We start from the raw sequence: 15,059 nt of genomic DNA on the forward strand, positions 1-15,059 counted from the left end.
GATACTCTTTGTATCTGTTTCTGCCACTGACATGTTGCACCCACTCACAGTAGTCGCCGGTCGTTTGTCGCCCCTGCTGTCAACATGTTCAGACCTCAGTCCCAGCATGAGAACAATAAAAAACGCTTTTGTACTCGGTGTACTTCTCTTATTATTACTGATGTCGTCTTCCTCTGCCGTTGCCGCTGTCGTTGCTGCTGCAGTTGCTGCCTTCAATTACTCATCCATTCATGCCGTCATTTTTTCAGCTGCAATAGGTCGCGGTGGGTTTCTAGTTCATTTTTGGCATCGGCAATTTGTTGGTTTTATTGTTTAATTTTCGGCTGCTTCTTCGTTTACTAATTGCAAATAAGTGCAATTAATCTAATTAATTCTAAGGCCAAAACTTCAGGGCTTTGCCCTACCTTCTTTTATATATTTATGTTGAACGTGAATTTTTTATTCTTTTATCCACCGGCAAAAATCTGAAACATTGGATAATTCTGTGTATTATGCTGTAGACCCAAAAATGTTCAATCTAAGCCTGTGTTCTGTTTAAAAACCCAAAAGTGTCAAGATAAATATTTGTGATGGGAATGAGGCTTTGATTTATGAAGGTTCTCAACGGCGGTGCTTTAAAATAAATTAGAAAGGAAGAAAGTTGCAAAGCAAGCGCAAAAAGTTGCATAAATCGGGCTGTGCACAGCTAAAAAATACTTAAAATACACTTAAAGTGAAATGCATTAGAAATGTACAGCAGTAAATAAATTACAATTGACTCTAGATCAAATTAAAAAGAAATTCACATTATTTTTACTGCTTTTTTGATTGGCAAGAAAACAATTCTCGTATTTCATCAATGCCTTAGCGGCAAGACGCACCTCTTCTCTGATTGCCAAAAATAAAGAATAATATATATGGAGTCAATTTAAAGAATACCACTTCATTAATTCTGAATGTCGAATGAAAGTAAACTTAAATTTAACTAAATATCGAATTGAAGCAACGAATCATTCAACGGGAATGTCAATGGGAATATTTTCAGATAAAAGAGTGAATATAAATTTCAATGACAACTTTAACAAATGGATCTGGAATGGCCACAACAACTGTTTGCATATCTTCCAAATGAAAGCGACAGTTTAGCATTTCAAAATACAAAACAATCGTTTGCTAATGATTAAAGATCTATGAAGTAGTTGGCAGACCACAAAAACCTGACTGGCCACCAGCATTGCGAGTTCCCCCTCTTTCCCATTTCATGTACGAGTATTTGCTGAATTGAATTAAATTTGCATTGACTAGGAGAGTCATCGACATAATTTGGCACGTTGTGTCTGGATTATGGCTACTCAATTCGAGACTTGCAGCAACAAAAATGTAACTTTTATTGTGCATTTTACAAACTGCACATCAAACCGGAGGGCCTGCACTCTGACCCTGTACAACTCTGACCACGGATCACGACTGAGTCAGTAAAAGAAACCAAAAAGAAGGCAAATTTAAATTCAATGAAGATTTATGCAAGTTCGTTGCAACGATCCAACGAGAGATCCCAATAGCAACCAAAGCTGGTAGCAGAGGGATCCATCATTATCGATCGACATAGGATTTGTGAGGGATGCGACGACTCTCATTGTAGTCGAGTTATTGGCAGAGTGCAGGAACTACAGATAATAACTTGATGGCAGGAAAATCATTTATTGTGACACGATGTGAATATCAATGCGAAAACAATGCTCAAAACAAGTCAGCTTGTTTGAGTTACATCTTAGCAATTTGTTGGGGTCTCAATCTTTCAGCGTGTGGCCAAGTCGTTGGCTTTACGAACGTGGCTAATACAAGTGATAGACACACTATGTTATTGCTTAATGAGTTTTATATTAGCGTCTTATAATTTGCTGGGAATAAGCCACATTTCCCCTTTAATTTCTGAGTGTATTTGCCAAACAACTAAATTGTAAACTGAGATAAGCGGAGTCGTGCCGTCGTGTTTTATAATCTGTCCCAACTATGATTAACATATATTTGCAAAGTCATTTTCTGATAATACGAAAGAAGTTGTTTACATCTATTAATAAAACCATTAACCATTGTGTTATTACTCATCGTAAGATAGATTTACATATATCTTGATATGCCTTCAGATCTTGAAATTGATTGGCATATCTTGATGAAAGTGTTGCTGATAAGAAGCTACTGATACGATATAATGTAGTAATGACGTTTACAATCTTGTTATTTCCTGACAAAATATTATTATTTTTATTACTCAACAACCAAATTGTAATTAAGTCTAAGGCGAGAAAACAAAATAATCTTTATTTTGATTCAACAATGATCTGTTATGAATTCAGAAGTTATTTTTAATATGCATAGAGCATACTCGTAAATCACGAAATTCCCCAATTACTACTTGAGCTGCTCACGTTCGAGACGATAAACCCTATTCTAGTGAAGTAGCCAACGAACGACGAGCAGCACTTAAGCCGACACCTATCTAATCTCGGCCACACGCTTTATGGAACATTTATTAAAGTGATGATCGTGATTTCCACTATAAAAACGTACACAAGACCCATTCAGAATGCTCAGTAGGCTGGCGGATGAGGAACTGTGCATATTAATTAAGAGTTTCACATTTAATTAAAACCAAACATAAAAGGCGCACGTACTTTAGTATAAATTATTAAAATGGTTTACAGTGTCAATAACCAGAAGTCAAGCGTGTTTAGTGCGCGGTATCGCTGGCAAGTCATAGCCACCATGACAGGTTGGTGTTGGTGTTGCTCTTGGTGTTCGAAGTGATGGAAAATTACATATCTAAATACATACTTGTGTGCACATACTCGACAGTTCACATCATGACATTTACACATGGTGTTGGTGTGGGCTGGCTGGCGCCGTCGCTGCCACTGCTTGGATCCGAGGAGACTCCATTGGACAAACCCATCAGCATCGATGAGATCTCCTGGGTGGGTTCATTGATCGGTCTGGGTGCGCTGACGGGCAACATTATCTTTGGGCTGCTGCTGGATCGATTGGGACGCAAGTTGTGCATGTATCTTCTGGCCATACCCAACATGGTAGAGAGAATGAATGTCTTTCACTCAAAGTGCTTCCCCAATGACTCAATTTGCTCGTAGATCTATTGGATTCTTATCTATTCGGCCCAAGATGTGACGTACCTATATGCTGGACGATTCCTAGCCGGCGTGTCGGGTGGCGGATGTTATGTGGTATTACCCATATTCGTAGCCGAAATATCTGATAACAAGTGAGTAGTCATTCAGACCAACTTATGGTCAATTCAAATTCAAGTGCGCACTTTGTATTGGCAATTGCTGATTAACTCGAGATACTACGATTATAATTGAACCGAATGCATCGTTCGCTAGAAAAATGATAGGAAGTGTACGTGTTTGATAAGCCGTTCCGCAAGATTTATACTCTATCACATTGTATAATGGGATTTCGGAATATTTTGTAATTTCTTGTTTTTAGTGTACGCGGCGCACTATCTTCCATGGCCATGATGTATGTTAGCATAGGCATGATTGTCGGCTTCTCACTTGCCTCCTATCTCAGCTACTATCTCATGCCGTGCATTGCCATCGCCTTCCCAGTCATCTATCTGTTGGCCATCATCGGCTTATCAGAGACACCACAGTACTTGCTCCGTCAGGGTCGCGATGCCCAAGCCGAGAAGTCATTCTATTTCTATAAGAACTTGCACTCATCTAGCGCTGATAATGAGTCAGCTTATCATGATGCGGCTAAAATTGAGTTTGAGACATTCAGACAACAAGTGCTCAGTGGCGGGGTCAAACAAGATGTCACCTGGAAAGATTTTTGTGAGTAACCATGAAAGATGATTTAAACTTTATACAGAAATCTAACTTGTCTTCACTTTTGCAGTCAACTGGCCCACACTGAAGATCTTTGGACTCAATTTCACGCTGCTTGTTTCGAATCAGCTGTCGGGAAGCTTTGCCCTCTTTAACTATACCTCGCACATATTTGGAGAGCTGGAGACACAAATCGAGCCGAATACCTGCACTATTATCGTGGGTGCAGCTCAGGTCGTGGGCATCTTGTGTGCCGTTGCACTCGTGGATCGCTTGGGTCGTCGTGTGATGTTGCTCACCTCGATGGGATGCATGGGACTTGGAGAATTGGGCATCGGCTTGCTGTCCAGTTTGGCTCCAAAAGAATTTCTGGCTGCCAATAATTGGCTGTCGTTGTTGCTCATGTGCTTCGTAGCCTTTATTGCGTCTGTAGGCGTCATACCGCTTATCTTTATAATCATCATCGAAAATCTGCCAGCTAAGGTGAGTGGAAGCAAGATAACAATAATCCAACTGAAGAGAAATGTAATAAATATGTTTCCTACGTCTGACAGATTCGCTCCATCGGTACCTCTATTTGCATGGCCACGCTGAGTGCATTTATTTTCGTCTCTCTGAAAATCTATCCACTCATGATCTTTGGCCCTGGCCTGGCTGCCACCATGTACATGTCGGCTGGCGTGTGCGCCATTGGATTCACCATACTGGGACTATTCCTGCCGGAGACCAAAGGCAAACTGCTGACACACTAATCGTTGTTGCCGTCGCTCTATGTCGCTTTGTGTTTGGGACGCGTGTGAAAATCGAAGATGACTTGAGCTTGGCATTAGGTCCACTGGGCCACGCCAAAAACGTCGCTTTTGTATCAGCGAGTCATTGCATAAGTTGAGGATGGGATTAGCGGTATAAGTGTGAGTGTGAATACTGCCACGGGGACTCACAATTTATTGTAGACATCTCCATCAAAGCGACTCACTCCATAGCTGACACAATGAAGGGCATATGGCTCATCCTGACCTCTTGAACTTAATTCAATTTGCGGCTTATTTACCCTTCAGCGATGGATATTAAGTATATAGTCTACAAATTTGTGTTAAGTAATATTAAGTTTCGAGTGGAGAAAGTCGATTAGGTAACAATCTCATTTGACAAGATACTTCTAATTTCTTTAGTGTTCATTTTCATAAGTATTTATGTCTACTAATTAAATTAATGTGACTGATGTACATAGTATGTCTAACAATTTAAATTTATTAAGAAAAACCATCGGATATATTATTTATTAGCCGATTTCTGCAATGTCATTGTACATAAATAATCGCGAAATTGTTTTATTCAATTCAAATAGAAACTCATATAAATAATAGATACGAACTGTCAGTTTATAATTTAAAATTATCTTTAACAGCTAAATTAATAATCTTAAATAAACGAAACGAAATTAATATTGCTGCTTAATCGAAGAAACATGCCATAAACTAAAGGAAGTTTTGAGTAATCTTAAAAAAAATACTGAAATACTATTTCTACAAGTTATCACGTTAAAGATAAAAAATACTACTGCAACGTGGATTACACAATTATAAAAAAAAAAAACATTTTAAATCCAATGAAATTTGCACATTTTCAAGACATCTGCAAAAAGATAAAGAGAAAAAGCTTTCCTAGCTACAATTTTCATGATTATGAAAATGATAAATTCGAATTAATGAATTCGCAGACAATTCAGTGCAAAAAAAAAACATTTTTAAATTCCGAGAAATTATTTAGTTTCTTTCGGTTTTGTTTTAAGCTCAAAACATGTAGTTCAGCGCAAATGATAAAATAGGTTTTATGACAGGACACACAAATCTCAGCTGATCACAATAGATGATAAATACACCAAACTTAGCTGAACTCGAGCAAGACAAGACCGACAAAAGACACAATGAAGCTCACTTTTAGTTTGTTTAATGCTTCTTCTGCTGACTTGCTTGGATTTTCCCTTTTTTCCGGGAGTGCAGTCCACTTAATACACACTAAGTAAAACAGCGTTCAGCTTGGCAGTAGTGCTGCATCCAAATGCAATTTAAATTTCATAATATTCACACGTTTTTCTAACCGTCAACTTTTCAAGTGGGAATTGTGTCTTAAGCTTGCTGACAAGCGGATGTTATCCAGCAGCTCAGAGAATTTGTAACAGTTTTTAAAGCGTGTACTTTAATGCAATTTCGGCTAATTGCAGCTTGCTGATTGGGTTGATAAGCATATATTGGCCTTAGTTTCTCTTTCTCTGATACGAATAACTTGCCGGAAGTCCAATGCAAGCCATACAAAAAAACTGTATTGAATATTAAAAACTCTTGCACTTAAAATAAATTAATAATTATAATGTAGAAGATGCCAATTTAACAGCAGAAGTTTATTAAAATACTAATATAGAAGCTTATAATGTTTAATCAAATAACTCAAAGTATTTCCGCTACCACTCACTACCGATTATTCTTCTTCACATGTGCTAGAGATGGTGCATTATTTTCTAAGATGTTATCGCACATATATTAATATACACCGTCTATCGATATGTTTATGTTAATGTTGGTATATCGGCCTTCTACACTAACAATGGAACCAGAAGATATGTATGTATGTATATCAAATCTATGATTAACGGTTGAATGTAATAGCATAACAAAAAAAATTGTGAGTGCATATCGAACAGCATTTAAAAAATTACAACAATTAAAAGGAAATAATATATAGAATGCCAATTAAACAGCAGTAGCTTAATTCAAATAAAAAAAATCTATTAAATCTGTGACATAAAGATTTAACAAAATTACATTGTGTGTGGCCCAATGCATTTCAAACAGACTTAAAAAAAAGTGCCAAACAATTGCGGCTAATGCGAACGATTTCTCATTGTTACGAGTGTTTGATTTGTGGTTCCTCCATCGGATTCAATTGTTATTTTGGATTGCTCAAAGAAAGCACTTCGAGTAGCAATTGCTATTGCCATTGTTTACGCCCGGCCTATGCTCTGAGTGACCATTAATAGGCCATTTTTTATGCAAAATGTCATCCTTTGTGTGGCAATAACCCGATCGAGCGCACATAACTCACAATTAGCGCATTTTTCTGTTTCCCTATGCCAAGGCATTTGTTTTCACTTTTTTTTCGCTGTGCCACTCACCCACTGATCTCCATTGATAACGCTTCAAATTTGAAGAGAAATAATATTTGTTGGAAGTATTTCACAGTTTGTGGTGCAAAATTGTTTTTCGATTTATTTATTGTGTCATTGCAAATAGCGTATTCATTTATTATTATTATTTATTGTGTGTTTGTAACTTTTGTGATGATGTGACGTTTTCATTGTTTGCTCTTCTTCTCTGGAAATCAATTTCTGCAATTGTTTAATATTATTTCGTATATTTATCTGCTCTAATTTCGTGGCGCTACCTTTTCAAATGGCCATAGGCGGTGTTGCAAATAGAAGCCGGAGCTTAGCGAATTCGCCATTAGTTTTGAGGACTGTTATACAATCGAATTGAAGGGCCTTTCATGCAGATTATGCGAATATACCGCAGTTCTTTGTTATTCAAAAGGCTATAATAAATTGGTGAGCACATCAATTGATAATTAATTATTTTCAACAAACACTCATGAGTTTGCACAATTCACTCAGTTATTTGTCGAAATGATTTCTATCTTCGGTGAAGAAAATTGTTATTCCCCACTCAAATTTATATGTATATACATTCTAATCTCTGACAGATCTAAAAGGTTGACTGAACTCTGCAAAACCCTAAATACAAATAGAAATGTGTCTTGGATAGCATTCACGGTAAACTAGTTTTATTTACATTTTATTCACAACATATGCCTAGCAAAAGCATAGAAAAACAAAAAATAAGCCATAAATATTCAATTATGCAAATCAGAGTTTTGTTGTGTTTAAAGAAACCTGACCGATGGTGTGAAAATTAATAGACTCTTGAAAAACTAGACGAGATGACAAGCAGCTACTGGTAACATTATATTGCATAAAACTGGAAAATACTTTTGACTATGCACAAATAAATTAAAGATGATTAATTGAAAGGTCAAGCGGTGAGCGTTGAGTAGTTTCTGAAGTGCATGAGGAATGGTTAAGTGGAGGAAGCTGTGAAGACTTCATTAGGGCTGTGATTAAATTGGACTTGCCGAGTGCAAATGCGTTAATTGGCATTTGTTGGATTGTTGGATGGTGTCTCTTACTTAAATAATTTGTATGGTATTCAAGAATGACCTTCACTGAACTTTTGGACTAGCAGACAGGATAGGACAGGTTCTATTCATTTCAAAATGACGAAGAGATTAACAATTAATTAGAGGCCGAAACTGAAGTGCATAAAAAAATTAAACTTCAATTAGCGCTGCCCGTCATTAAATCTCTTTGTTTTTATATTATTTCCAGCTTGGCTGCCTTGTAAAGTGTCTGCCAATAATAATTAATATGCTCAACTTGATGCCAAAGCAATAGCAGCAACAGCAAAAAGGTCATTAAGTCACGACACACGAAGCTCAAAATTATATTTTACACAGTCTCATCTCAGTCTGGCCTTTAAAATCTGAAATACAAATTTATGTTAGAACATTAATTTTCAGCCACACTCCGAGATTCCAATTTCGCCGCAGCAACACACTAAAAATAAATACATACGAAGAACACAGAATTAGCCGTGATCCAAGAATGGTTGAAAAGGTTGGCCAACTGTGGCTCCAGAGGGCAAAAAAGATCATTTGATCAGAAACAGCTAATTAAGCAACGAAAGCTTTCAATCTTCGACGGGTTCTTTCTCTTTTCTTTAATGCTAATTTACGTTTTGCCATGACAGCTATATTTCTATAATTATTTTTACACGCATTCAAAAGAAAGATTTGTATTAATACGAAATTAATTCTTGCAAAATAAAATACTTAGAAAGCCACATCAGCGGATGACGCAATTTTTCTTTTGGCCTTGAATTTGGCTTTTGCAATCTTAGAAATGCTGGAAACTTCTTCTTCGATGATTTATGTTGTTGCGCTGCAGGTTAAATTTAAAGGCGCTCAACCACTTTCTTTTACTTTCGTTATTGTATGCTTGAATTAGTAACTTTCTCTTTAAAGAATCTTTCTGGCAATTATACAATAGCATATGTATTGTATATAAAATAAAGTATAGTAGAACTTATTGCGTCATTAATCGTTTCTTAAACTTTATTGTATATCCGCTACCTTTTGGTTTAGAAGGGTATTAAAACATTGTGCACTTGCATCTTGCTCTACGTCAATAGCCTCTTGGCTCTCGATATTGCCATGTCCGTTTTGTCCGACTGCCCCGCCCACTTCCGACCCCGAAAATTGAAAAGGTAAAATAGCAAGGGTAATTTTAAAGATAGAGTTTCCTTTTATAACTATAGACTTTATAATCCCATAAATTTGGTTACGATCAAATTGTAGAAGGTATTTCAGAAATAATTTTATATTGCAAAAAACTCCTTTTGCTAACGAGACTTTAATGTTTTGGCTAAGAATCTGATGTATTTTATTCTGTTTGATATACTTTGAATATATCGATATACTATAAACATTTTGGTACATTTTATTAATTTTTAGTATATTAATTTGAAATAGTTTAAAGTTAATATCACACTGTTTTACTTTTCATCACAATAGGTAATGGGTATCTCACAGTTGAGCACACTCAACTGTAGCTTTCGTACTAGATTTATTTCTAAATCAAGCGAATCTGTCTTGCAAGCAACCAATGAGGAACTGCAGCAGCAAACTGTGCAATCAAGACAGGTGTTTGCTCAAAACAAATAGTTAACTTTTCGCCTCGTTGTCAGCTAATTTAATTTGGGTCTGTGGGGCCTGTCCGTCAGCTGCCAAGCAACAACAGCAAAAAGAAATCACAATAAATTAAAATAAAAACAAATAAACTTAAATTAATTAAAAGTTCTTCAATTGTTAGGATAGTACGAGCTCCCATCCCCCTGTTCAGTGCTTAGAGCGAGGCAACAATTATGCGGGCTGCATGTTGATTTTGCCCCTTGTCGTTCGGTGTGGCAAGTTGTTGTAATTTTGGTTATAAAACAAACACAAATGACATTATTCGTACGAAAAACAGGATGGCAAGTTGACTTGGGCTGCCGTGGCAGCTGTTGTCGCACGACTTTCTTCTTCAGCTTCTTCGTAGTTGCAGCAGCAGCAACAGCAACAGCAACAACCACAATCAATTCGACAGCGACAACATTTGCGCAGGCGCCTTTTGTTGCGCTTTAACTTCCGGAAATCACGTTGCTTGTTGTGATAATGTTATTTTTTTCTTTCTTTACTTTTAAAGGAACGGTATAAAAAATCCCCATAAAAATAAAAAATACAAATAAGATACTCGAAAAAATGTGCACGCGAATAAAATTACAAAACTTGCCAAGTTGCCAAAAAATTTGTTGGCAGTTGTTAAATTTTTGTAGCCATGCAAATCATTTGTGAGATTAAAAAAAGCTCAACAAACCTATGTCAATATATTGTACGTGATTATATTAAGGAAAAAAATGTATAAACGTGTTATACAGTAGATATAAAATTTAATTTTGGATAATTTATATTGAAATATTTTTGAAGTAAATTTAATAATCTCTGAAATTAAGCATAGAAGCCTAATATGTTACGCGAAAATATCTTTCTGTTTAAAGTAGAATTTTTATATTATTAGCGAGCATTTTTGACTACCTTAAACTCCCAAATTATACGGTAAGAGTGTCATAACAATCAAATTATAAGCCTCCAATTCGTGTAATCACCTAAGTATTTTCACCATTCAATAATTTGGTAGCTAATGCGAATATAATTAACGAGAAGGCATACTAGTTACAAATTGACGCCCCAATTTGTTTGCATCCAACACTCCCCGAAAAGATGGGTAATGTCAGAGGCAATCCAATGTGATGGCAGAGTGCAACCTCAATGAACTTAGTCGTTTGTCTGCAATTGAAGACATTCTTGATTCATACCACGGCAGCCAAATGGCCTTCTAAAGTGGCAATCAATTTTTTGAGGAGCCAAAAGAGCTCCACGTGTTGGCCCGTTTGTCTGGCGGCTGTATAGTTAACTGTGACTGAAGCTGCCTTTGGTAGTGTTGAAATGCGATGATGATGATGACGATTACGATGATCATGATGATGATCCAACCAGCAAAGTCGCTCGTCGTTACCTTTGCGGCATTTGACCCCCAGCGTTGAGAGTTAGGCACGTTTCCTTTGCGGGCGACTATTCATTTCTTTGGTTATCAAAAAAAGCAGCCATGGCATCTCCGACTTCAACAATATGTTTTCTATATGCCTTATTTCTGCACAAAATCACTTGACCTTAAGCATTGTTGTAATTTATTTGTCGTTGCGGTAATTTCCCACAAACACACACACAGACACACACTCAGAGTCTGAGATACAAACAGTCAGAGAGTCAGACAGACACATAGCTGGCGCTTTTTTGTTAGAAGCTCAAAGCTATAAACTGTATTACGACAATTTTTGGGTTACTCGGGCTATGGGTTTTCAGCGCTTAGCTGAGGTCTTTTGTGGGTTATTGTGTAACGATCCCGTTCAACCATTGTTGGGCCTGTTGTCTGCACCTTTTGGGCTTGGGCTTATCACTCAGCACTTAGCCACAGTTGCAGATGCAGTTGCAATTGCAACTAAGTGATATAACAACTGCAGTGACTATAATTGTCAGAAAAGACCTTAAAAAATGTATGTATGTATGTATGTAGGTACATACAAAGGGAATTATTGAATTATTCTTGAATTAAATTGTTAGAGTTTCCTATTTACGCAATTCCAGTTGCACTCAACAATTGTGTGCTCTCAATAGGCCGTCAAACTTTATGAGACTCTGGCTCCCATTTCGATGATTTGAAGGCATAATTATCAACTTATTCGTTGGTAGCTGTGACCGGGTTCGTATCGTCAAATCAATGTTAAATAACAGGCATTACATAACCTGCCATGGACTAATCAAATTAAATTGCAATTACCGTAAACATGCATCAAGTAAGTCCTCCACTTGACTTGACGGTCTCTCGGCTCACATTCAACATGTATATCACTTCCGTACTAATGAAGTACCAGACGTGTGCATCATTCGGTAACATCTTCATTAACACTCCAGACAGACGAGCCAAGACGATCCAAGGCAATAATATGTGCAAGGCTTCCAGTTCCAATTTGGGGGAATAGCAATGGGCCAAGATGTGATGACGCTTAAAGTGCCTAGCGTGGCAATAACAACAATAAGTAAGTGAATGCCTCAAGAGGTGCCAAATTGTTAACTGCGCAAAAGCTTTTCACGTTTCTCCATCCATCATCATGGGATGGGGAGTAGGGTATTGGACATGGACAGCATGCATCGGCTGCATCACAAGGTAGTCCAGTCAGCCCCGTATCTCTTTGGGACGCCCATTTAAGTGTCCAATAATTCAATCACATCAAACGCCAGTCTAATGGGCTCTTAAACACCGTTAAAGGGTTTCAATTACACCAATTGAGCTGTTCAAATGAGTTGAGAATGAGAAAGTTGTCTTGCTTGCTGGCCAAGTGTGTACATTTTTGTTGTCAGTAGGCGATGATTTTCGAAATTCTGGGAAAGTACTAAGGCTGGTCTATATTCCATTTCATTTCATGTGCTCAGCTCAAGCTGAAAGCATCTATTTGGCTTTCAAATTTTAAAACAATTTTTTATTTAAAAAAATATCACCAAAATTTTTAAACCTTTTATGATTATGCTAACGTTTTAAATTAGCTAATCACGCAGTCTCGGCGCTTAACACGCATATTTTTCGGCTTCAAAATTAAATGGAAAAATTATAAAGTGAATAACTATTGTTTTTATTTGGGCTTTAATCGATTTCTTAAAAGAAATGTCTGAAAATAATGAACAAAATTCGTCTGGTGCAAAACGACTTGGATCTATTGCCAATCATTGCAGAACTCTGCTTGAGGAACTTGTCGTTTTCATATTATTCTTCTCGCTCTCTGTGCTGTTCATGTTGAGTTTGTTCTCTCTGCTGACTGGCCTTGGCGTGCGAAAACCATTCGCATACAGAACAACGCTTCCCAGCAAGTCCTGTAGTTGGCCAACGGAATGGTGCCGCTTTTTCAACGAATCCAAAATGTCGCAGAGACAATTCATATTGGAAACCCTAGACGGTCAACAGTCTATGCCAAAGTAATGGTACATTTTAGGTGAGTTTTTAATACATAACCGAATAAATTGATTTTATTATAACCATTCACTTCCAGATTATTTTCAGAAGCACATAACTGTAAATAGTATCGCATCAATACCTTGTTCAATTTCACCTCACTTGTCAATAAGCACACCATCATCATTTGTTCCATATAAAAGGGCGTCACTTTTTAAAGTTCCGAACTGTCGGGTCGATCCTGAGGAGTTTGAAGATAAAAAATATATTAAATATATGCTATATTTGCCACCGAGTAAATGTCTCTCGTCAAGATTGAGACATAGTCCCGGGTCGCTTTAAACATATTCTACAAATACAAAAATCCACAACAAAAACAATTTATCTATGCAGATGAGCAGCAAGCAAATCTCAAATGGCTATAATCACAACATAAATCATTGACGCCCAATTCATTAATATTCGTTTCGGTGGCACAAAGGTAACTACAACTGCTACAATTGTCTATTTATTAGTTTTTTTTATTCTATAGTGCATCCCGATTCATATCCATAGACGTCTTCCAAGTTGCAATATATAAACCCCCTACACAAATACATTGTTATGTGGCTACTTCTATGGTTTAAATAAAAGTTTAATTCGAAATATATAATTTTAGTTTCAGTCGTAATTCTTCCGTCAAAAAAATGAAATTTTTACTTAGTTCATTTCACCTCTGCAATTCAAACAGTAACTCAATTTCTTGAATAAAATGGATATTGATATTGTTTGATTGTCTAGAGTGAGAATGCAAGCATACCAGAAGCACTATTGATCGTTGTAACTGGTCATAGGAATGGTGCATCATACAAATATAACCGCATCAGTGTATCCAATTCCCATGAAGCTGGTGGAGTTGCCCTTAGCAGCATCAGCATAATATCTAATAATAATATAATAATAATACCTTTAGATTAATAAATTTCTCATCGGAATAATATATTAAGCTTCTAAATAGGAATTCTAAATGTTTCAGGTCTTCGGCGCTTTTAACTAACGTATTTTAGTAAACATACAAAAAAGTACAGCCTAAATGAGAGAAGAATATCACGGAATTTAATTAACTGTGAGCTATTTAAAAATCTTGTCATTCAAAATTTAAATACAGAAATGAGAAAAATCTAAAAATATTTGTAATGAAGAAGCATTCATTATTTCCGAATTTATTACACAACTGCAAAGCCCCCAAAATTCTGAGGTAACACGAAGCGCGCTCAATGCAGCTTATCTTGGATCTTAAGCTTCTGGAAAACTGTCGTGTAGGGTTCTGTTTGATAGGCATCGCTTGAACATACAAACAGTTAAGTAAATACATGAAGTTGCGCATGCGCATAATGAGTTAATTGAGGTATTGAGAGCCAGCCAAAGCCAGCCAATTTCAATCCAAATGAAATGAAGTGTATAATGTTTGCATTATCACGCTTTACAGTTAGGCACAACAATGTACACACAAATTGCAAAAACAATGCACAGGCAGCTGCTGCCGTGGCTGTTGCTGCTGTTGTTGAAGGGCAACAAGCGAGCAACTAGTTAGCTTGAGTTGCCTTGCATTTGACTTGGCCAAAATCGTGGGCGTTGCTGCAATCGACAATGGTTGGGGTCTTTGGGGTCCTAAGGTCTTGTCTTGTCGTTTCGTTTCGGCTGTTGTTTCAATTTGCTGATAACCACAGCACAGCAGCTGTATGTATATAATTATTTAGCATCGGCATAAAGACATAAAATTTGCATAGACCAGCAGCTGGTTGGCTGCGAGAACTAAAGAATGATACTCTTCCATACAATTGCATAGTTACAGCAACTTGTTCAGAGTATAACGCAAAGGTTCTACCCTATGCTGATATTATTACAAGCTTCACAGTGTGCTCATGTAACTGTTGCCACCATCATAATTAGTACCACAATTTACAGGGTATCTGTGGCTTTAACAAGAAGCAAGACGACTCTGACATTTATTTTGCATTTTGCCATTGACATCTGGGCGT

General features: G+C 36.9%; 1 protein-coding gene and 1 long non-coding RNA gene across 2 annotated transcripts; both read left to right on the plus strand.

Moving 5' to 3' along the window:
• The first annotated feature begins 2,586 nt into the window (after window positions 1-2,586).
• LOC132786956 (facilitated trehalose transporter Tret1-like) lies at window positions 2,587-5,258 on the plus strand. Its single transcript, XM_060793743.1, has 6 exons — window positions 2,587-2,752; window positions 2,836-3,065; window positions 3,126-3,256; window positions 3,484-3,833; window positions 3,898-4,310; window positions 4,382-5,258. The coding sequence occupies exons 1-6, from the start codon at window positions 2,674-2,676 to the stop codon at window positions 4,577-4,579; spliced, it is 1,401 nt and encodes a 466-aa protein (XP_060649726.1). The 5' UTR covers window positions 2,587-2,673; the 3' UTR covers window positions 4,580-5,258.
• Window positions 5,259-12,510: 7,252 nt separating this feature from the next.
• On the plus strand, window positions 12,511-13,690 carry LOC132786692 (uncharacterized). Its single transcript, XR_009632471.1, has 3 exons — window positions 12,511-13,078; window positions 13,136-13,519; window positions 13,571-13,690. It is a non-coding gene; the product is annotated as an uncharacterized LOC132786692 (long non-coding RNA).
• Window positions 13,691-15,059: the final 1,369 nt, after the last annotated feature.

Source organism: Drosophila nasuta, chromosome 2R (genome assembly GCF_023558535.2).
Source record: "Drosophila nasuta strain 15112-1781.00 chromosome 2R, ASM2355853v1, whole genome shotgun sequence".
Taxonomy (NCBI): domain Eukaryota; kingdom Metazoa; phylum Arthropoda; class Insecta; order Diptera; family Drosophilidae; genus Drosophila; species Drosophila nasuta.